The sequence below is a fragment of the Hippocampus bargibanti genome, linkage group LG03 (assembly GCF_051943395.1).
Source record: "Hippocampus bargibanti isolate YZ-2025 linkage group LG03, ASM5194339v1, whole genome shotgun sequence".
Classification (NCBI taxonomy): Eukaryota; Metazoa; Chordata; class Actinopteri; order Syngnathiformes; family Syngnathidae; genus Hippocampus; species Hippocampus bargibanti.
This window is the reverse complement of record NC_142736.1, coordinates 30,444,107-30,469,138: the sequence shown is the minus strand read 5'-3', so window position 1 is coordinate 30,469,138 and position 25,032 is coordinate 30,444,107. Positions and strand designations below refer to the sequence as shown.

At 39.8% G+C, this 25,032-nt stretch overlaps 1 protein-coding gene across 3 annotated transcripts; it reads left to right on the top strand.

The window, feature by feature from the left end:
• The first annotated feature begins 792 nt into the window (after nucleotides 1-792).
• On the top strand, nucleotides 793-24,674 carry tent4b (terminal nucleotidyltransferase 4B). Of its 3 annotated transcripts, none has more exons than XM_088993028.1 (13): nucleotides 793-934; nucleotides 1,168-1,594; nucleotides 9,884-10,007; nucleotides 12,080-12,126; nucleotides 13,854-13,974; nucleotides 14,792-14,899; nucleotides 14,974-15,102; nucleotides 15,662-15,875; nucleotides 16,920-17,046; nucleotides 18,420-18,523; nucleotides 19,512-19,720; nucleotides 21,661-21,807; nucleotides 22,551-24,674. In XM_088993028.1, the coding sequence occupies exons 2-13, from the start codon at nucleotides 1,197-1,199 to the stop codon at nucleotides 22,698-22,700; spliced, it is 1,878 nt and encodes a 625-aa protein (XP_088849154.1). In that variant the 5' UTR covers nucleotides 793-934; nucleotides 1,168-1,196; the 3' UTR covers nucleotides 22,701-24,674. The 3 variants fall into 3 exon arrangements, with proteins under 3 accessions (XP_088849154.1, XP_088849155.1, XP_088849153.1); XM_088993029.1 differs by lacking the exon at nucleotides 793-934 and adding an exon at nucleotides 941-1,061; XM_088993027.1 differs by lacking the exon at nucleotides 793-934 and having other exon boundaries at nucleotides 1,106-1,594.
• Nucleotides 24,675-25,032: the final 358 nt, after the last annotated feature.

Here is a 25,032-nt window from a genome sequence, read left to right as displayed (position 1 = left end):
CAAATTTCGCGCATTGTTCATTTAATCAGTTGAATCCAAAAGCATGAACAATTCTGTCAAATAACTGGATACACAAACATACAATTCACAGCAGATATATATATATATATATATATATATATATATATATATATATATATATATATATATATATATATATATATATATATATATATAATATATATATATATATAGATATATATATATAATATATAATTTTTTTTTAATTTAACAAACATTTATTAATCATTTTCTCCCAATAGTATTATTTATTTGTCCCGCGTCTGTGCTGAAAAGACTGGGAGGGTAAGTTAATATACGTCCGTATGGGAACACGTCACTGATTGCCGAGTTCCTGAGAGATGGTTAGTGGTGTGCCGCAAAAAAAAATTCAATGTAAAAAAGGGCCCTGGTTCAAAAACGGTTGCAAAACACTGATCTATGATATCGCATAAAACTCCAATCGATTGTCAAAGTCAGCTTTATTGTCAAATATGTTAATATGCATGACATACAGCACATATAAAATTAATGTCCTCTCGGACCCAGCGTGCAAGGCACTTAAAATGTGGCTAAAAAAAAGACAGGCAATTGACTACAGACAATACATGTAATTTTTGTCGGATGTCAGACAATAGTCAGGTCCGTCTGTCTAGCCATCTAGCGAGCTCGCTGCCAACACATCTGGAGGGATCACATCAACCCGACGTCGTTACGTAACGTACAGAAAAAAACGCTATTACGTAACGAACTCTCCGCCCACCTCCACCCCCAACTCGCGCATGCGCACTACGCGGCAGCCCAGCCAAGCTCCGCCATTGAGGGAGTTACGATTCCGAGGGAAGGGTCAGGGAGTGAGAGAGAGGCTCGAACATCGGAACCGCGCAGTCTCGTGTTCCCCCGGGATTATTAAAAGGGTTAACAGCCGTAACAGGTACCGGTAACTGTCTCTTGATACTCTCGTCACCTTCCTCTGCTCTATTGCTGTGTGTCTACGCCACCTCGAAGGGACTAAATTGGAAGAAGTAACTGGGGGAGGGGGTAAAGCGAGGCGAGCTAAGGTTAGCTTGGCTAGCTGTTTGCGGGAGGGTGGGGGGTAAGGGGGGGGGGGGGTGATTCTTGTCTACTCTCGTTTGATGGATCCGCGAATCTCCTGGTTCCAACCAGAACAACGCGGACCAGCCAACAACCTGTGGATGCAGATCTGGGAGACGACGCAAGGACTCGGCTATCTGCACGTCAACAACAGCTTCGGCATCCTGAAAGCGAGCCTCAACGCGGCGTCAGGAGCCGTTCTCCTTGCCGCTGGGACCGGGCCGTCCGAATCGATCATGACGAGTCCAACCGGGGACGGTGAGATCATGAAGCAGCGGGACTTTTTGCCGTTGGAGACCGACAACCGCAACCATCGAGCGGACGAGCCGAGCAGCAGGAGCCCGGTGGACGGGCACCCCAATAAGCGGAAACGGGACAACAAGGCGAGCACGTTCGGATTCAACTCAAGTCTCTTGAACGATTGCCCCGGGAAGGAGGGCCGCGACGTGTATGCGGCCACGCCGTGGAAAAGCAGGAACTACTCGGAAGGAATCATTGGGTAAGAGAAAGTTTGTCTTTTGGGGTGGATATTTTAAGCATGTAAGGGCCCAAGGCCCACACAATCAGAGGCCCTCCATTGACTAGCACACGTTTTGCAATAATTATTTATGTTTATCGTTCAGGAAATAGAATCCATTTGGGACCATTCTCTCATTTGCTGAGTTTCATAAAGACCTCCAATTCCTGACTAATGAATATTTAACAAACAAATAACCTACATACTTTGATTTAGAGCGGCGTGATTTATGAAAATGTAAAATTGTCTGCTTTAAAGGACAACCGACGCCTTCGGACAAGTTGTGTCCATAATTTGTAAAATCACTTCAAATGACTTCTACTGAGCGTATTTTACAAAGATTACACTGCATATAGCTATATTTTACGTTTTAAGACTCGCGCTGAATATTCAAGAAGTGTTGTTTTCGAGTTGATGACGATGCCTGGCATGACGTCACGTCTGGAACGCCCCTGAACGAGAAAGTGACACACAATGCATTTTGGGTACTTTGTTTGGTCTGAAAACTGCGCGTTGATGGCGAATTTATAAGGAAACCACATAAATAACGAGATGGTGAATCGTGTTTTGCACCAAGACAACTATTTGATACTAGTTGACACAAATTACCAGCAGACAAATCAGCCCATTTCCAACGGAGCTTGGGCGCCATCTTGTGCATTTTCTGGGCGCTACATTGGAGTCCTGATGGCTCGAATTGATTCGGAAGAACTTCTTTAATCGATTGCAAACATTTATGCTTTCCTCTTCAGAACTACAGTAAAGTCTCGTTATATCGATATCGGATATATCGATAGTCCCGGTTATATCGATACTGTTTCTATGCACGCACGGAGAAAATTACATGCAAACAGGGTCGGATATATCGATAGTCCTGGTTATATCGATATTTTTTCGGACTCCCTTGAATATCGATATAACGAGACTTTACTGTATTTGAATCATATTCATAACTGGATGAGTAACACGAAAGCATCATATCCGAGTCTGAAGACATTGTTTTGATTCTAGAGCAAGGTGAAGACGTTCTAGTGTGACGTCACGAACAAGGGGGCGGGACTTTCTGAATCGCCCCAGTTCCAAGCTCATTTTGTGGCAGTTTTGGGACACTTTAAGTCATTTTTATCGGTGTTTTGCATTTGACAAAAAATATCAGCTAGCGTGTTTTGGGTATTTTAGATGCTATAAAATGTTTTTTCTGATGTTAGGAAACAAAAATGTTTTCCATTGTCCATGTTTTTTGATCGTGGGGCCTTTAGCAGGTGCTTGTTTGACTCATGCTCTGCTGCATATGTACACAACGTGCTGCCGATGCGACCGACCGAGTCCGCCCACTCCGCTCCATACTTGACACACTCGGCACGTGATCCACCCACTCTCGAACATGCATGCAGTACATTTCACACGGCATGTGTGGAAGGTTGTATTTCAATGAGTCTCACGGGTCTTCAAGTCATGTACACGTCGAGTTAAGATGGGCAACATGTGGTCCGTGGGCTATGCCTGGCCTCGCATGTTGTTTTATGTGAACTGGTGAAACCTTCATTCCGCCCCACCCCATTGACTTCACTTCAAAACAAGCAATAACAATTATGATAACCTTGCGCAGCTACAATTATGGAATGTAGTTGGTGTAGTAAGGTGATGATTGTTGTAGTATATCCTGTAGTTGAAACTGTTTTCCGATAACGTCCCAGGCACTTGTACATTAAGTCACATGCGCAGTGTGTGTATATATAGTATGACAGCATGTTAGTCAATATGTGAAACGGCTCCTCGTGGCCTCTGTGTTACGGTATAGTACAAGGGAGAGCGTGGGTCACCCTTGGCTGCGTGACAAGGCAGACATATTGTTTTACCACAGGCGCTGCACCGTAGGAGAGGTCAAGTTGACTAGCAAGTATTCTCATAGGAAGGGAGTCATGGGAAAAGAAAAAAAATGGATTCCAGGTTCATATGGTTGCTATTATAAAACCATTAGCATATATACACAAAATATTTGAACTCACTTTTTGAACTAGATTTTCATACATCTGTTAACTCATTCAATGCCATTCCCAAATTCAGTATTCAGGAATTGAAAATATGACAGAGCGCCATTCCTCATTTTTTTTTCTTGTTTGGGTACCGATAAAGTGCTGACCATGACCTCTGGCAAGGTTTTTCTCCCATTCCGCAAGGGGGCAGCATTTCCCTTTTTCCATTTTAGTGCTTTGTTCCAGCTTTAGTTGTTGTTAAAGCGCGTGATAAGCCAATATCTATTGTATTGCGTTGTATTTTGGACAGCTGCCCCCAATTCAAGCACATATACAGTGATACCTCGGTTTACGAACCCCTTGGCTTACGAACTTTTTGGTTTACGGGCGTTAAATTTATGAACATTTTACCTTGGCATACAAACTTTTTTCGGGATACACACAGAGCTGCCTCAATGAGTGATGTGTCGTTCGCGAACAAGCCCGTTCTTCTAACAACAAAATGTCAGCCGACAGTTTTTGTCCTCTATTCCCCGCCACTAGTCTTTCTTGTTCTGTAGCCACAAAGGGACATAAGTCTTCTTGTGCCGGTCCCAAGCTCGGATAAATACAGAGGATCGTGTCAGGAAGGGCATCCGACGTAAAAGCTTGGCCAAAACGAACATGCAGATCAAACCTCTGAAAATGGAGGACACTGATTCGCTGTGGCGACCCCTTGAAGGGAAAAGCCGAAAGGAAAAGAAGAAGATTCCCCGCCACCAATCTTCGGTAAAAGCCACGTGACCAATTGGTCAAGAAAGCAGCAGTGAGCAGTGACGTGGTTTAAACATTAAAGAGACAGACAGAAGACAGTGAGAGAGTTTCAACTCTGATAGTTCAAAGGCAAAGTGTAGACTGCAAGGTTAAAATAGCTCATTAATCAGGCTCCACAAGTAACCCGCACAAGCCATCTGTATACTTGATGCAAAAATCTATCAACCCAGCTAAACAGAACACAATTGATGAGGAAAATTATCACAGAGAAAGCACCTACAAGGGATCATTCCTCAAGATGGTTACAGAAGAAGGCTACTAATGCTGATGAAACCCGCCATTCCATCAAGCCATCAGCGACCATCACGAAGGTAAATACAACGACTTTATTATATAGTACAGTTTATTTCTTTAATTATAATAACATAGCACAATTATTATGCATAAAATAAGTTATATTATGTGTAGTTTTAAGGCTTAGAAAATTAGAAAGTAGAAAATTAGGTTTTATGGGGAACGGATTATTCTTATTTTAATTGCTTCATAAGGGAAATTAATGTTTGGGATACACACACTCTTCGCCTTACACACTCTGTCTGGGAACCGATTAAGTTCATAAGCTAAGGTATCACTGTATATTTATTTTTATTTATTTTTTATTTATTTTCTATAGTTTTTTTTTCTCGCTTCACAAAGGTTTTTTTTTTTTTTTGCTGTTTAAATGTGTGTGTTTGTTGTTGCAACATTTTAACATTTTACCCACATTTATACCCACATTTGAAAGGACATTATGACCTGGAAATGTCCCATTCCAGCTCATTATTCTTTTCTCTGTGCTGCCATTGCGTGTAGCTGAATTTCGTTACTTGTGAGCATAAATGTTTATTTTTTTGACCAATTCAGCCTTTTTTTTTTGCACTGTTTCTCTTTGCGTTACACCGCATAAACGCGCATCTATGTGATTTTGAGGTTGCAAGTTGGTGAAAATCCGCCATCCGTCGCAGCATATGATTTGTGTCCTCTCAAGCAAAGGCGAGGAGGTTGAAGGCGGGCGTACGTTTTGAATGCAGTTTTCCGCCCCAGGTTTCGTCTACGCTATATTTGGACATGTGAGACAAAGGCATGTGCTTATTTCCTTTCTCCCCACCCACTTTTCTTGTTCTGTCACTCCTTCTCGATCTCTCCCAAGTCCAATTCGAGCGTCCCATCTCATCGTTTTGACATGCTATCTGCAGACTTGACTTCCTCAAACCCAAGACAGAAACCTGAGCCCCCTTTCTTGGACGTCCAATCAGGGGAAGGTTCCCTCCCCTATTTGTTCCCATATTTTGGTGGAGCTCCGTCGTGGAGCTGCTTTTTATGGATCCAGGAAGTAAGCATAGCCAGGGAGAGATTCTCACGTGAACTGTTCTCTGTATTCGGTTGTTGTTGGGCTGGTCTGCATTAAGGAACTTCTACCAGACGTTGGCCCAAGTCCCATTTTATTTTTCCCAGTATGAAACAAAGGGAATAGAAGTAGTCTGTACCCTGGTTAAATTGTGGCCACTGAAAAACATCTGACTTCTGCTACGGACATTTTTTTTTTTTCTAATACTGTTTATGTTCCTACGCAGTGACAAAGACGTTAGCCACTATTTATCTCATTCACTGCCAGATGTGCAAAAATGTGTCCACTGCCGTGGCTGGGTTTTTGTCATTGTCACTCGAATTCCAGGACCCACAGAATATTGAGTTTTAAGACTACATAAATATTCAATGCAGCGTAAGAAACCTTGGACTCTCATCTTTCATCAGAAAGAATGAGTTAATTCCTAAATGATATGGATCTGGTGTTATATGAGCTTGAAATGAGGTCTAAAATACAATGCAATACATACATATTGTTGTGTATAGCGCTTTAACGACAGCTCAAGATGGAACAAAGCACTAACATGGAGAAAATAATGCCGTCCCGTTGTTGAAGGGGAAAAACATTGCCAGAGGTCTGACCAACGGTCGGCACTCATACAAGAAAAAAGAAAACCCAAACAAATTCAGGAATGACGCTCTGTGTCATATTTTCAATTCCTGAATACATTCCTAAATGGCAGTGAATGAGTTACTGTAAAAACACAATACATATACAGTAAAGTCTCGTTATATCGATATCGGATATATCGATAGTCCCGGTTATATCGATACTATTTCTATGCACGCACGGAGAAAATTACATGCAAACAGGGTCGGATATATCGATAGTCCCGGTTATATCGATATTTTTTCGGACTCCCTTGAATATCGATATAGCGAGACTTTACTGTATATAAAATACATTGAGGAAAAAGTTAACACACCCCAGTTCAAATGCCCTTTTTATGTGTGTTATTAAACCATGAAATCATTACAGCTGTCTTAAAAAAAGGCTTAAAGGACAACCGACGCCTTTCCCTGGTTCTGTGTTTCCATATCTTTTCTTAGGACTATTTTCTCTGTGTGAAATGACCAATGAGACTACCCGTCATGACGACAAATTAAACTCTTTGCACCTCAAGTGTGAAGCAACATCTTATTATGATTCCGTCCATTCAGACCAGACTCTAAAACAAGTCTCAGCAATATCCCTTTTTGGCTGCTATTAACGTTTACATTACAACACTGTTATGATAGATTCCAATTTTGGGCATGTGAGCTTCAGCAATAAAATTAATCGGGTGTTGAAAGGAGAAAACGGTCTCAGACAAACATCGTAGTCGCCGGCGTAACAGGACCTTGTGCTGTATTACCCCGCAGCCAACAATTAGCACCTTCGGATCAATTCATGGATTAAACATTTAAGAATCTGCCATCTGTGAGACATGCGACACCTCCTTGTTCCTCTTGTTTACGCTTGTCTTCTTTCTAATGAAGCGCCGTGCCATGTACGGTTCTTTCACCTCAAAGTCTAGTCTGCCGGTCTCACGTGACACTTCAGAATATTTGATCGCAAAATATTTGTTTGTTTTGGAAACACACAGCACACAGTTTTTAATTATTGTATTTTCTGCACAATAAGGCACACCTAAAAGAAAATATTTTTTCAAAAGCTAACCAATGCGCCTCATAATCAAGTGCGCCTTATGTATGGGAAACATTTTAAAATATGCCATTCATTGAAGGTGCCCCTTATATATATATATGTGTGTGTGTGTGTGTGTGTGTGTGTGTGTGTGTGTGTGTGTGTGTGTGTGTATATATATATGTGTGTGTGTATGTGTGTTAGTTTATTAATTTCTGTTTATTTATTGTTATTATTAATGGTTTTTTTTATTTAGTTATTTTTTTGGGAGCAAAAGATTACATAACACCACGATAATCCAGGCAAACAAGATTAATCGGATAAACGGTGCCGTGGGGCCACAGGAACTGTAATTCAGTCCAAAGAGATTGTGTGGGTGAGGAAACTTTCAGTGACCTGGCCCGTTTAACGTGAAATGAAACTTATGAATGAAACAAACTATCTATCAATCGATCGATTGATCAGTCTTTTTTTTCTGTGGTATCGAACCAGTATCATGTATGAAATATGTTGTCTTATGTTTGTGTTCATTTTGGTCCCAAAAGCTCCAAAACAATGTTGCAAACACGCATAATGGAAAATGGACTTTCATTTAGTGTGAAATGAAACCTAAATGGTCCTGTGATGGGAGGCTTTGCGCCAGGGAGGGGAGAGAAGGAAGAAAAAAACAACAGCAAAACTAAAAGGGATTAGCCATTACATTGGAACTTTGCCTAGTTTGCTATTTTGGACAATTTAAAGCAAACAAGCTTCATCGGCTATTTTTGTGTGCCAGTGATTCAAAATGGGGGCTGTTTTTTTTTTGTCATATGTCAAACACAACTGCTAGATTTTTCTCGCTTCCTTCAAGTGGAAGACAAGTTGAAAAACATTATACTATATCCCCTTGGCTTACGAACTTTTCGGTTTACGAACGTTAAATTTATGAAAATATTACCTTGGCATGCAAAGTATTTTTCGGGATACACATGGAGCTGCCACAATGAGTGAGTGATGTGTCATAATTGGCATAATTCATAATTCATGAAGGCTCACTCACACAAAAAAACATTTTCGGGAATCGCAATGTAGTTGAACAGGCTTCTCCATTGCAAAGAAGCTAACGTCAATAATGGGTGTTGCTTTGACTTCTGATGAGGTGTCAAACACTTGAAGACTTAACACACTTGACTTCCCTGACCTGAAACCCAACAAAGGGTGACTGCTTTGAAAATAGTGGCCGCAACCGTTCGTCAACAACGAAGGGATATTTATTCATTATTTTCATCATCTATTCATTGTCGAGATAACTTCTTTTCATTTAAAAGTCACATTCATTCATTTCTATAGAACTTCATCACAAACGCTCTCAAAGGGCTTCACGCGGCTGATGTTGACAAGTATTCAAGACATCCCCTCAGGGAAACAACACCCTCATTTGACCCTCCACATTGATTTTGTCCTCCACAATGAATGTTACAGTGATTATAAAATCAATATGAAGAGATGAAAACACTGCAAGGAGACACATAAAAACACAGTCCAAAACTGTGAAATGTCACATTCCTGTAGCCCCCTAATTTAGCTACGTACCTGTCAGAGATGTTCGATCGGACACTTTACTGACGGCAGGAGACGCAACCATTCATGACAGACGCCTGAATTCTGCAGCCCTCTGCCAAGCTATTTATTGAGAGCATATGCAAATTAAAGTGATACATTAGTAAAACATAGTTTTATTGATTATAATACCACGCCCCTGGATGTTCCGAGCACCAGTAGCTGTACGCAATAAAACAGATATTTTAATTGGTTGTCTTTTCCATGTAACCAACCATTTTATTTTATTCTCAAGCAATGTTTATTGCTCTCATGAGTTTGGAGTAGCATATCAGCGGCTGTTTTTGCAGATATATGTGGTCAGAGAAAGAGGTCGCCGTATGCGGGCAGGGTGACCCGTTCTCAAGGACGCTTGCCCTCGGCACTTGCAGCCACATGACACCGCCGATGGAGCCACAGCTGGGATTGCTCATTTTAATTGTAGCCTAGTTTGCTAAATAAGATGCAAGGCCTCCGTCGTAGGTTCTCCTTTGTCATGGGTGCACATTCCTCTTTTGTTTTTACTAATTATTAACAGCCCGTAAAATGAGTAAAGGTCAGTCCATATGAGCGTTTGCATTTTTTATTCTTTTTGCAGTAGTAGAAGCAAAATGTGACCTGTGTTTGAAATCTGAGCTGTTTGCGCACCTTGTGTTTATTTAGATTTTTCTTCACAGATTTTTTTTTTATTTTTTTGTCCAGTCTTCATCGTTGTTGTATTCAAACGCTGACCTTCAAGTTGTTTTGAGGTTGCCCGGAGCGATTTGCTATCAAGCTGCACATGTTCATTGCTTGATTTCTTGTCATGATGGGTTTGCAAAACTCATTTAGATTTTTTCCCCCAATGTTTATTATTCATTGACTACTACGAATAATGGTTTTCTATTCGTAGCTGCAAGTTTTTAATTCTTGTTTTTTTTTGTCATCCAGGTTACATGAAGAGATCAAAGACTTTTACGCATACATCTCACCACGGCCGGAAGAGGAGAAGATGAGGCTGGAAGTGGTGGATAGAATTAAAAGCGTCATCCACAACCTTTGGCCGAGCGCTGAGGTATTGCAGCTACTCCACCCTCTCTGTTTAAAGGACAACCGACACCATTTTTTTTTGTTTCATAACTGACATCAGAAAAACGTTTTATAACATCTAAAATACCCAAAACACGCAGGCTGATATTTTTAGTCAAATGCAAAACACCAATAAAAATGACTTAAAGTGTCCCAAAACTACTTCAAAATGACCTTGGAGGTGCTGAGTTTCAGAAAGTCCTGCCACCTTGTTTGTGACGTCACACCATGACGTCTTGCCTTGCTCTAGAATCAAAACAATGGCTTCAGATTCGGAGATGATGCGTTCTTGTTACTCATCCAGTTATGAATATGATTCAAATAGTTCTGAAGAGGAAAGCATAAATGTTTGCAATCGATGAAAGTAGTCCTCCCGTGTCAATTCGAGCTGTCAGGACTCCAATGTAGCGTCCCAGAAAATGCACAAGATGGCGCCCAAGCTGCATTGGAAATGGGCTGATTTGTCTGCTGGGAATTTGTGTCAACTAGTATCAAATAGTAGTCTTGGTGCAACACACAACAATTCAACATTACGTTATGTGTTTTCCTTCTAATTCCGCCATCAACACGGATCAACACGAAGTTTTCAGACCAAACAAAGTACCCAAAATGCATTGTGTGTCGCTTTCTCGGTCAGGGGCGTTCCTGACGTGACGTCACGTCAGGCATCGTCATCAACTTGAAAGCAAGACTTCCTTAATATTCAGCGCAAGTCTTTAAACGTGAAATATAGCTCTATGCCGTGGAATCTTTGTAAAATACGCTCAGTAAAAGTCATTTCAAGTGATTTTAAAAATTATGGACAGAACTTGTCCGGCGGCGTGGGTTGTCCTTTAAGTACGACACATTTTAACTCTCAATCTCCATTCGATAAAGGTGTGGAAAAATAAAACATTTTATGATACATATCTAGAAATGAGAAAAATAACTACAAAGAATCGAGCTTTGTCTTAGCTATTGATGCTGCAAATGGCCCAAAAACACATATTTGCAATAATTTAACTCAGGGCCACTCAATTTTGTCAATTGTAGAAGTAAAACTATTCACCATGAAGTGTGAAACTCATTTGTGTTGCGGACATTTCGGTACATCATTGGTCATCAACATTTTAGCTGATTTTCTGACACACCAAATCAAGCTGAATACCAGTAGACATTTGTGCTACTGTTTGAGGGGAGCACTGGTGCAAAATGCAACATATTTACAACCCGTCAATGCTGCAGCACAAAATAAGTCATGTCTACATTACATTTAAAAATCTGGTCAAACCGCAAACTTTGTTAAAAATGCCCTATTGTGCAAGAACAAAAGACAGCTCTTAATTTGTCAGTGAATCAATTTCATACAATTAAAAAAAACATTGAATAAAACTAGAGCACTCCTAAGAGGAAAGTAAAAAAAAAGAGAAAATGGTTTAATTGCAAAATTCTGACGTCACACAACACATGTTGTGCTCCTATTGAGTTGGCGTAACCCCTGGGGCTCTACACACAACACTAGCCAGAGAGGCATCGCTGTGCACAGGCTCCGTACGCTAAGCAGGCACAATCGGTCGGCTAGAGTTCATTCAGTAACACATTTCTGCAATCGGCTTAACCACGTCTGTGCACACACATACACTACATTTTTATTCACAGGGTTTAAGAGAGGGTTTAAATCTATTTGTGTTCAGCAAACGGTGTGAGTTGCTCAACGGGAGGTTTAAAAGGTGGTAGGTAAGATGGGATCATCGGGTTTCTGCTCTATTTTTGTCTTTATTGTCACTTCTGGTTTGCACAATGACATGCTCCTCGTAATTGGCTGGAAATTGAAGTGGGTGGTACCTGATGAACTGTTCAAAAAAACAAAACAATGTTTGCACCACGCCTGTGTAATGCTTCATGGAAGTTTAGAGAATGTCATTTGAATTAAAAAAAATATTGTTTGTGGGATAAACTATTGTTTTATTTCCATTTGGCCCATCATCACCAGCAAATTATTGGCATGTAATTATGACCTATTTTTTGCTGTATGTGCATGTTTACTTCTGTTGTGTGATTAATGTGTGTTCCTTATAGGTGCAGGTATTTGGAAGCTTCAGCACAGGTCTCTATTTGCCAACAAGGTGAGTCAATAACAGTGTCGGGGAAAAAAAAAGACTTTATCAACATTGCAGGAATAATACTAGTGGGCCTCAATCTGCAGTACATGTGCACCTAAAAGCTAGCAACCACTCATTTGACGACAGTGAGGTTAAAATCTTCGCGAAAGAAAATAGATGGTTTGAAAGGGGAGTAAAAGAAGCTATTTTCATAAAACAGCAAAACCCTTCACTAAATCGCCATGGTGGGGTGAGGTTAAATTTGGAGCGTTATTACAACAGACTGCTTAAACCACATAGGCTTAGTTATGCTGATGAGGTGATACCAGCGCAAATGGGGCAATCAGACCATTCGTAGACCCCATCAGGCAGGACAATAGAAGTAATCAGTGTAGCCTCAGGGAATAGTCCTCTGCTCCCCCAAAGGGACCTATAATAGCAGAGGTCTGGCACCGCCACCTCTGGACAGTAGGGATATATATATATATATATATATATATATATATATATATATATATATATATATATATATATATATATAAATATATATATATATATTTTATCGGTTTTATGTAATTTGCCAAATAATGCTGCATTCGCAAAATAGCATTTCTAATGCAGAATAGATTTTCCCTCGACATATATTCAACTACAGTAAAGTCTCGTTCAGAATCAGAACCAGAATCAGAATCATCTTTATTGCCAAGTATGTAGAACACACAAGGAATTTGTTTCCGGTAGAACACGCTGCACTAGTATCGTTGTCAAAAAAAACTGCTAAGTGGCACTATACAGTTCCATTTTGGCTACTGTTGAAAGAGTTCAAAGAGTTAATGGCTTGGGGAAGAAGCTGTTTAAATGTCTGCTGGATTTGGTGCGCATGGATCGGTATGTATCGGTATCGATCCGGTATCGTTATATCGATATCGGATATATCGATAGTCCCGGTTATATCGATACTATTTCTATGCACGCACTGAGAAAATTACATGCAAACAGGGTTGGATATATCGATAGTCCCGGTTATATCGATATTTTTTCGGACTCCCTTGAATATCGATATAACGAGACTTTACTGTACATTGTTAAAAATTGTGTGTTTCGTCAATCAAATCGCGACCCTGTAATGCACAAAGTGAAGCGGAAGTGTTAAACAAATTAGGTACTGTACATTATCGTTTTTCTGTGTTTTGATATGTGTAGCTCTGCTGCAAGCATAACAAAAAGTGAACAAAAAGTGTATGTACCTCTTAGTTTTCTTTCACCATTTTTTTCCCGTTTGATCTATCAGCGGAGACGACACCTTTGGCAGTGAGCATTCCACGCGACTGACAATGTCGTTACTCCCCAATGTTGTATTCGGTCCTGAGAAAATCATTTCGCCCGGTTTTGCTGCATTTCTTTCCTTCAGTCTTTTTTTTTTTTGTTTGTTTATTAAACTCCTTTTTCATCCGCCATGAATTACATTACATACATTACATATATTTGTTCAAGGCGTCCCCAAATACACACCTCCACCCATTTTTAAGTTGGGTCATTAAATTCCCGGTAAAACTACAAAAAAGTTTCGACTGTTTTCTTTTTTTGCCTTACATGTGTTGCCTTCGCCACATGTTCTTTTCTCATCAATGGTATCTTCTGATTAATACGTCATCAAATTTCATAGAGACAAATAAAACGCAAAACTTCATCTAAGCTGTTTGTTTGCTTAAATTTGGAATGTTTTTGTCCTTCTTCTGTCGTCTCAACAGTGACATTGATTTGGTGGTATTTGGAAAGTGGGAGACCCTCCCCCTTTGGACACTGGAAGAGGCTCTACGAAAGAGGAACGTGGCCGACAAGAACTCCATCAAAGTTCTGGACAAAGCCACCGTGAGCGTTAACATTACTCTCAGTACACATTGTCTTCACTTTCAGAAATAAAAGTGAGATGTTGTCAGATAGGGAAACCTCAAGGAACGATCTCCCAGGTTAAATTGTACTTCTTGGTAATTTCCTACGAATGTTGTAGAAGTATTTATTTGAAAAAAACTCTTCTAACGATTTATAGAGGACCAGTTGAATATTGATATTGTTAGCTTAGAGTAGTACAAGCTAATATTAGCATCAACAGTTACCTTTAATCTTTTAACAATTTTGAACGATATTAAATATTTACCTTATTGCGCAACGTTCTAACCTACCGATTGGTGTGTTCGTTGTGAGAGGGATGACCAAAAAAGTCGGCAAGTTACTCCCAGATAATTTATTCCTACGTATTTCCTTCAATATGCAAATATCTTCTTTTTTTCCAGACTGTGGCGAAGGGTGAAAAAATGTTAAGGATTTTCTGGGAAATTAATTTGTCCAAAAACAGAGACCAAGAACAATAGCGCTTGGACTCACACCCAAAATTTTGATTCTCTAATAGTGTTAACATCTGCAAACGAAGTGCGGTTGGATTCGAAATTTCCACATCAAATTATGTTGTGCTTTTTTTTTCTTTTAAAGGACAACCGACACCATTTTTTGTTTCCTAACTGACCTCAGAAGAACGTTTTATAGCGTCTAAAATACCCAAAACACGCAACCAGATATTTTTAGTTAAATGCAAAACACCAATAAAAATGACTAAAAGTGTCCCAAAACTACTTCAAAATGACTTCGGAGATGCCGAGTTTCAGAAGGTCCCGTCCCCTTGTCTTCCCAGGTGCCCATCATCAAGCTGACAGACTACTTCACAGACGTCAAAGTGGACATCAGCTTCAATGTGAAGAGCGGCATTAAAGCGGCATGCCTCATCAAAGAATTCAAAGAGGTACTCTTTCGTCAAAAAAAAACATGGTTTTAGGGCCACCGAGATGTGCCAACATGTTATTCCATGGTGTGTAGAAATACCCCGTGCTGCCTTACCTGGTCTTGGTGCTCAAGCAGTTCCTCCTGCAGAGGAACCTGAATGAGGTTTTTACCGGTGGAATCGGCTCCTACAGTCTCTTCCTCATGGCTGTCAGCTTCCTGCAGGTGTGTTCATGCTGCAAACACCGTAACACCATGTTTGGATGGATGTGTAGATGGATGTATGGATGGATGCGTCATCATTGCTTGAAAAATATGTTGTAGCCCCTTAACTTATTCACTGCCATTCACGAACATATTATAAACCAATATGTATTGTATTGTATTTTGGACAGCCGCCTTCATTTTAAGCTCATATAACCCCAGACCCATATAATTTATGAATTAGCACTTTTTTTCTGATCAAAGAAGACAGCCTAAGGTTTCTAACACTGTCCTGAATGTTTATGTAGTCCTAAAACTCAATATTCTATGGGTCCTGGAATTCAAGTGACAATGTTAAAGCGCTATATAAATCAATATTGTATTGTATTGTATTGTATTGTATTGTATTGTATTGTATTGTATTGACAAAAACCATGGCACTGGAGTGGACACATTTTTGCACATGTCTGGCAGTGAATGAGTTAAGTTGTGCCTCACAGACCATAAATTACTGTAATAATCAACCACAGTCACCATTTACAATCCTGGACGTTGTTTTTATTTTTATTCCCTCCACTAGCTCCACTACAGGGAAGACGTTTGCAGCCCCAATATCAACTTCGGCGTGCTCCTCATTGAGTTCTTTGAGCTCTACGGACGCCATTTTAACTACTTTAAAACTGGCATTCGGATAAAAGATGGCGGCTGCTACGTAGCCAAAGACGAGGTTCAGAACATGATGGACGGCGGTTACAGGCCCTCCATGCTGTATATCGAGGACCCGCTACAGCCAGGTGGGGTTTTATTTCTTAACATGCTACTTTTTTTTTTTGCACCAGTTTCCATTTTGCTGTGGCGGTCATGTTTCTCATGCCGTTCTGCCACCTGTAGGATTACCGTATTTTCCGGTGTAGATGGCGCACCCAAAAGCCTTGATTTTCTTCAAAAGATGACCCTGTGCCTTATACGCAGGTGTGCGTTATATGTGAGCCACAACAGGTCTCACAACTCCTGACAGCAGCCACCAACTCCATTTCCCCCTGTAGAAGAAGTACAGTGATACCTCAGTTTACGAACATAATTGGTTCCCAGAAAGTGTAAAACGAAAAGTTTGTCTGCCAAACATTTATTTCCCATAGGAAACCATTAAAAATGAGAATAATCCGTTCCCTAGTCCCCATAAAACATAATTTTCTACTAAATAGGCCTTAAAACTACACAAAATATACCTTATTTTATGTATAAGAACCACAAACCACGTCTGCACTCAAAGGGGGTGCGGAAAACTAGTCCGGCAGCCACCGTGGCGCTGTTCGACCGTGTGGTTTGGTGTTCGTCCGCCGAAAACTAGTCTGCCAGCCACCGTGGCGCTGTGTGGCTTGGTTCGTCCGCCGAAAACTAGTGTGTTTGCCTAAATTATATTCTATTCTTTATATTTATATATTCTTTATAATTCGTCTGTGTTATACATGGATCAATATTCAAACTTCATGGATGCAGTATTGTAAATGCTCTGTAAAGGGCTTTGTTCCAGATACAGTGGTTCCGAATGGAGTACATCTGTGTTGTATTATATTCCGTTTTGCATAGCTCCATCTAGTGGATGCATAAAGCAACCACGGCCATTATTGTAGCTTATATTAAATGTTTCATTTTAAAATAGGCCATATATTGAAATTGCGCTTTGCACTGCAACGCGCCTTATACACTGGAAAAGACGGTAAATTCTAAATCTACATAGTCGATCACTTAGAATAAGATTACCTTTACCCGTAGACGCTTCAGTATTATCCGTTTGACAGCAGCTTCGCGTCTTTTCAAAATATATTCTCCCGCAGATAACGACGTTGGCCGCAGTTCCTACGGTGCCATGCAGGTGAAGCAAGCGTTTGACTACGCCTACGTGGTGCTCAGCCACGCCGTGTCACCCATCGCCAAATATTACCCCAACAATGACACAGAGAGGTAAACGCATCTCATTGTTCACGGCAAATAGCCAGCTTTGTTTATTTGAGAGCTTGTTTTGAAGGCATGAGGAACAGGAACAATAAAGGAGCTTATCCTTCCCAGCAGGACACCAAAACTGTCTTGACTGTTATTCGTGGACTATTCAGTGATACCTTGGCTTAGGAATTTAATTGGTTCCCAGACAGAGTGTGTAAGGCGAAAAGTGTGTATCTCAAAAATTAATTTCCCATAGGAAACCATTAAAATGAGAATAATCCATTCCCAGGTCCCCTTAATACATAATTTTCTACTTTCTAATTTTCTAAGCCTTAAAACTACAGAAAATATACCTTCTTTTATGTTTAATAAATGTGCTATGGAATTATAATTAAATAAATAAACTGTACTGTATTATAAAGTTGTTTTATTTACCTTTGTGATGGTCGTTGATGGCTTGATGGAATGGAGTGACCGGTTTCATCAGCATTAAACACTTGATGAGGAACGTAACCTTCTTCTTTCACCATTCTTTTTCCTCATCAATTGTGTTCTGTTTAGCTGAGTTGATAGCTTTTTGCATCAAGTGTATAGATGGCTTGTGCGGGTTATTTGTGAAGCTTGATTGATGATATTTTAACCTTCCAGTCTACACTCTGATTTTGAACTATCAAAGTTGAGACAAGTCCAAATTTCATTGTTTTCTATCAATTTTCTCACCATTTCACTTTTGTTTATTTTTTGTTTCAAGCTCTGTCGTCTCCCTTTCGTGTGTGTGTGTTTTCTCATTCTCTCTTTGTCGTCTACCTGTCTCTTTAATCTTTAACCCCCCCCGCCCCACTGCTGCGATCATGACCAATCACGTGGCTTTAACTGAAGACTAGGGGTGGGGAATATAGGACAAAACAGTCGGCAACCATTTTCTTGTTAGGGGCCCGTTCGGGAATGACACATCACTCATTGTGGCAGCTCCATGTGTATCCCGAAAAATAGTTCGTATGTCAAGGTAAAATTTTCATGAATATAACGTTCGTAAACCGAAAGGCTCGTAAGCCAAGGGGTTCGTAAACCGAGGTGTCACTGTAATTCTTACAAATACATTAAAGAGTTAAATCCTGAGCCTTTTTGACCTCTGTTGCAGGACCGAAGCACAACTGTGTCACTTTTAAATCTGTTTTACATGATTGGTTGGCCTTTTTTTCCCTACTCAGTAAAGTGTCGTTGAGACTTTTGAAAGGCGCTTATAAATGAAATGTATTATTATTATTATTATTATTATTATTATTGACAGTTTCTTATTTACAATCTCACCGCCTGTGTTTCTTGTAATGAGACTTTGTGCGAGCTCATTTGCGACGTTCTGCTGTGTCAACACTCTTGTTCCTTACTTGCAGCATACTCGGCCGAATCATCCGCGTAACTCAGGAAGTGGACGAGTACAGGGAATGGATCCGAAAGAACTGGGGGAGCTCATCCCAGAAGGATCTGCCGCTTAACCGTATGTCACCCAAAACACATTCACACTGAAAAAAAGATATCCAAACATTTTTCCACCGAAGACCACAGAGAGAAAAATCAAAGGCAGATGGAAGCCGGCCAACAGAATTCACAAAAAATCAATTAAAATGTTATATTTAAACGGCCCTACACCTAATTTTTGCCGTTCAATTCCTCAGACGAATGTGCTGATATTCAAATGTTCAAATGTCATTTCAAGTTTATTTTGAAATTTCGCTCCAATGCATATTTTATCACTAGTGTCCGTACTAGGAGCGTTGTTTAAATATTTTTTTTTTTAAAACTATGATATCTTGTAAAATTTGTTACATTTGTATTTTGAAGCTTAAGCATTTTTTTTGCACCGTCTATAGATTTTGATTATTTTTTTTTCAAAACTATTGAAGCAGGTCACATTTAACTCATTCACTGCCATTCACAAATATATCCGGGATTTGGAAATATGGCGTAAAATGCAATTCCCGAATTTGCTTGGGTTTTGTTATTTCTTGTTTGGGTGCCGATAAAGCTCTGGCCATGGCCTCTGGTAATGTTTTTCCCTTCTACACGAGGGCAGCATTTCCCCTTTTTCCATGTTAGCGCTTTGTTACATCTTCAGCTGTTGTTAAAGCGCTATATAATACAAAATGCATATATTGCATTGTATTTTGGACAGCCGCCCTCATTTCAAGCTCATATAACTCCAGAACCATATAATTTAGGCACTAACTCATTTCATTCTGATGAAAGAAGAGAGTCTACGATTTCTAACGCTGTATTGATTATGTATGAAGTCCTAAAACTCAATATTCTGTGGTCCTGGAATTTGATTAACAATGACAAAAACCCTGGCATTGGAGTGGACACATTTTTTGCACATCTGGCACTGAATGAGTTAATTTCTGTTCAAGTGGGAGCCACAAAAGAAACAAAAAAAAATCACTAAATCCTGAAATCTTGTCTCATGTCTTCCTTTGTGCTTATTTCAGGAAATGACGTGACCCTGTTCGAGTCCCAACAGTTGGACCAGTGCAACAACAATGTTCCGGACGAAGAGGACGACGACGAGGATGTCGACGTGGTCGTGATCCTCCCCACGAGGAGCAAAATCTCATCGTCCAACTTTTCTTCATCGCCGTGTCCTTCCCTGCGCTCGTCGCCGTCTTTGTCCACCACATCCTCCAGCTCCAGTGACGGGGTTAGTCCATCATTTTTAACCTTTTATTCTTATTTCATGAAAGTGGGTGGGGGTACACCCTCAAAACTCTTTTGTAAACATTGCTCAGGATTTTTGTCTTCGTACCTAATGTAAATGAAAATAAAAGCTACCGTATTTTCCAGTGTATAAGGCGCACCCAAAAGCCCTGATTTTCTTCCAAAGATATACGCAGGTGCACCTTATATGTGAAGTAATACTGAGCCACAACAGAGACACTCCCAACTATTGTCAGCAGCCACCGACTCCATTCCCCCCGCAGAAGAAGTCGTGCGTAACCCCAGCCTCTCGTGTAGCGCCTTGTGAATGTGGTGTGCTTTATACAGATGCTCCCTTTCTTACAAACATTCGAGTTACGAACAACGGTACGTGCGAACATTTTGGTAGTAACCTATGTAGTATTATAATAATAATATATTGTATTTCTAAGCGCCTTTCAAAACTCTCAAGGACACTTTACAGTCTCTCTAGTTGTACATGTACATATATTTATAGAGCATATATTTTATTAAATGTTTATTTTTAAGATCTTTTAATACTTGCGCTGGAAATTCAGGAAGTCTTGTTTTCGAGTTGGTGACGATTCCTGACGTGACGTCACGTCAGGAACGCCCCTGACCGGGAAAGCAACGCACAATGCATTTTGGGTACTTTGTTTGGTCTGAAAACTTCGTGTTGATCCGTGAAACGATGGCGAAATTAGAAGGAAAACACATAAATAACACAATGGTGAATCGTGTGCAGCACCAAGACTACTATTTGATACTAGTCGACACAAATTCCCAGCAGACAAATCAGCCCATTTCCGACGGAGTTTGGGCGCCATCTTATGCATTTTCGGGGAGCTACATTGGAGGCCAATCGCCTCAAATTGATACAGAAGGACTTCTTTAATCGATTGCAAACATTTATGCTTTCCTCTTCAGAACTATTTGAATCATATTCATAACTGGATGAGTGACAAGAAAGCATCTTCTCCGAATCTGAACTCTCTCAAGCCATTGTTTTGATTCTGGAGCAAGGCAGTTTGTGAAGGAGTATCCTGACGTGACATCATGAACAAGGGGGCGGGGCTTTCTGAATCGCCCCAGTTCCAAGCTCATTTTCTGGCAGTTTTGGGACACTTTAAGTATTTTTTATTGGTGTTTTGTATTTGACTAAAAATATTAGCCTGTGTGTTTTGGGTATTTTAGACGAAGGACCGTGCGTCAGGTGAATTTCTTCGTAAATTGAAGAGCATCTGTATTTGGAAAATTTTATATATTTCTATGTTATACTTGGGAAAACTTTTTCATTCATTAAAGGTGCGCCTTATACACCGGAAAATACACTATATTTTTTTTTACATGCTAGTAGTCTTCAGCCATGTAACAAAATGGGGTTCAATACAACAAAGCCCATAAAGTAAAACAAAAAAAAATTGTGCTGTAAAAATAGTTACCGGTAAATATGTTTTTTATTTTGTTTGATTAAAAAGTATTTGCCTGAAGGTGAAAACAAACATCATATAAAATAAGGGAGTTATATTTTATGACACTTTTCATTGTTTTAAAATTGGTGCAAGTAAAGCACTGAGCTCAAAGCGAGTGGTTGGCTGCTCCCAGTGAGAGCTTGTTCGTATTGTCGTAAAGAGGAAAAAGACACAACTCACTTTTGTCTCCTTGTGTCAACAACAGCATGCACAGAGTGCCTACACAGATCAATGCTCACGAAAGAATTAACGTAATTGCTCGCACGCATGACGATCAAGTTTTCCGATTTTTTTTTTTTTTTTTTCAAGCACAATCCGCAACTGTGATTGATGAGCAGATTTTGTAAGATATCAAGTCAAATACTCAATTGGTTAACTTCTGAATGGAAGATATGACTACATTATTCAGAGTCCTCATTGTCATCCTGTTTTTTTTTTTTTTTTTTTGCAGGACTCGGATGGCACGCCGTGCAAGACGGCCAAGCAGCAGCCTAGTCGAACGACCAACGCTCACAGAGAAAAGTCAACCGTGGTGACCAATCACCGGACGCAAAACCGCACGACCAGCACTCCACCAGCAGGCAACAAGGGAGGAAAGGTATGCTATGCTAACATTATAGCTTTTACGCAGCAACATTAAAAAACGCTCTTTCAACATTTAATCACAATTGAAGGGCCGACAGTTGAGGGGCCGAATACTTTTCTCTGCTCTTGCCTTTTTGTGTGGATTTTGCTCCACGAATATATCCATCCATTGTCTAGCTGGCTATCTGTTAGCTATCTATCTATTGGCTATATGTTAGCGAGCTAGCTAGCTTTCTATCTATTTGACGAGTACAGGTTTGCTTGCTACGAAGTGGTGGACATTTGGAACACATCTTGGAAAAGCCATAAATTGACTAAAAATTGACAGAAATAGCTGAAACTCTGCTGAACGGTCTTCCATGAACTGAATATTTTGTGGTTGTAATTTGAAAGAAATAGCTTTTTAATCAAAGCCACAATTGAAATTTTCATGGGTACGCATCTTTTTGGGTCACCCTGTATGAAAAGCTGATTCCCCTACACACACTTCGGTCACGGGTGTGTTGGAGCCTATACCATAGCACATTTATTATACATAAAATAAGGTATATTTTGAGTAGTTTCAAGGAAGAAAATTAGAAAGTAGAAAATCGTGTTTTCTGGGGATCTAGGAACGGATTATTCTCATTTTAATGGTTTCCAATGGGAAATTAATTTTTGTGATACACACTTTTCGCCTTACTCTGTCTGGGAACCGATTAAGTTCGTAAGCCAAGGTATCACTGTACACTCTTTCTCCCTCCGTCTACCTTTCAGGCTCGCTCACATCACAAGGGCGCCCAGCAGAGCTCCCCTCGCTCCTCCGGAAACAGCAAAGGTCAACCAAGTAACCGGCCGCATCACCAGGGCAACGGGAAAAAGAGGAAAAATGTGCGGGACTCTGCACGAGAGGAGCTTTGCAGATAGGGAAGTTGCCTCTGTCGTCCCACCCGCCATGACTCTTTAAAGGAGAAGAACGAGCAGTTTTCTCTCTGCGAGCCAGCACTCTTTTTTTTTTGTTCTTTTTGCCTCTAGCGCCTCCTGGTGTAAAGGAGAGGAATCTTCTCATTATGGAGCAATACACCACAGACTTCTGCTGTTGGGGATGAAAAAAAACTTTCTAAAAAAAAGGGAAAAAAATGTGGAAACAGCTTCAAATGTACAAAAAAATGTTTTTTTTTTAAATGACAGCATTGAGGTGTAACTTATGCATGATTTTTTTTTTTGGGGGGGGGGGTAATTTTTGTTGTTATGTCTGAACAGGTCATAGGACAATTTCATAGGGGAAAAAAACACTAAAAAGAAAAAAATAACCAACTGTTTCATAGGATTATCTTTTTACAACAACAAAAAAAAATACACCCACATTTTTTTTTCGCGGGTGTCTCGTTGCCATGCCAACATGACCAATCATCATCATCAGCATCCTTTTTACTCTCGTGTTTAATTAACCCTTTTGGTATTTGCACGTGTCCATATATGTCAGGGTTTCCTCGCCATTTTCCACACACACACCTAGTGAACACAACACTTGCTGTACATGAACTAAAAATGTGAAGCAAGAAATAAAAATGGATGATCAATTAAATAATAATAATAATAATAATAATAATACCGATTTAACGCCCGCCCCCTGACTACACCGTTTGGGAAACCCTGCCATTTTGGGTGGAGTTTAATCAGAATTTACACAATTTTATTGAGCTATATACTACATTACAAACGTTAGCGATACAAATGTGGCGACAAACTTGTGTATTTGTTAAATGTATTTATTTTTTTATGAATTACAGTAAAGTCTCGTTATATCGATATCGGATATATCGATAGTCCCGGTTATATTGATACTATTTCTAGGCACGCACGGAGAAAATTACATGCAAACAGGGTCGGATATATCGATAGTCCCGGTTATATCGATATTTTTGCGGACTCCCTTGAATATCGATATAACGAGACTTTACTCTATATGGCTATAATATATGGATATCTGGATAAATATATACAATATGAGCCCTTTGAGGAAGCTATATGTTTAGTTGTGGGGGAGGTTTAATCAGGTACAATGACAACACAGCATTTTTCTTTCCGAATTATTTTTGGCAGTTGTGACCAAGTTGACAAAGTGTGAGAGACCATTTTACGAGTCATGATATATACATATATATTTTTTGCTTTTTTTGATTTTAACGTGGCTGGTCTACTAGGGTGAAAAAAAGGGAGGTTCTTTTTTGTTGAGTGAATCGAAAAAAAAAATCCCCAAATGTTCAATAATTTACCACAACAGTGACAACTTTTGCTATGAAAAAAATGTTTGGATGATAATGAAAATACCTCAAGACCAACCCCCTGAAATTTAGGAAAACCGGTTTTTAAGACAAACCTCTCGTCAGTTGTCATTACAGTACAACGTCTAACCTGTAGGTGGTGCTAGTACCCCACTGTGAACCCACAACTCTCTGGCATTGTACTGCATTTAAATGTTCGATTTAAAATCAGCAACCTATTATTAACTTATCATCAATGAGAAATATACAATCGTTATTCCTTATAACCACATTACAACCAGCAAATAGAAACGTACGTATTTTACATTTTAGAAAATCTTGGCATCCATTTTAAATGCAATACGAGATTTAAATGCAATAACTAAGCACTTGAGTTGTGGTATATGAAGACATGGCGATACGGTTATATTAACAATATAAACTTAATACAGAACAAAGTTGGGAGTGGGGGGGTCCCTGAAAGTTGAAAGGGTTGGCCGTGCAACGTGTGAATGTCCCGAAGCGAACACAAAAACCTTCCAGGTCGTCGAGGAAGATTCCCAACAGTACCGACTGTATCGTCTTTGCTGCTTTTCACCAATTTCATGCAATAAAAACAAACAACAACAACGAACTTGTTTTCCTCTTTATTTTGGATATTTTAATCAGAATCAAAAAACCTTTATTCGTCCCACAATGGGGAAATTTGCAGTCCACAGCAGCAATTTGAAAGGGCATGGGAGGAGGTGAAAGGATAGAAAATAAGATATTCAAAGCATAGTAAAATAATAATGTCAACTTTATCCTGTTTAAATGTGATTTCTTGATTTCACCGACATTAAAACACGGAAAGAGAAAAAAATCTGATGATTTTGAGATTAAATGCTGGTTTCCTCATTTCACAACGGTGGGAGTGGGCGTGGTTATGTTTGACAGACAGTGATGAAGGGGCGGGTCTTTGGACGTCTGGTCGTCGAGGAAGGTTCCCAAAT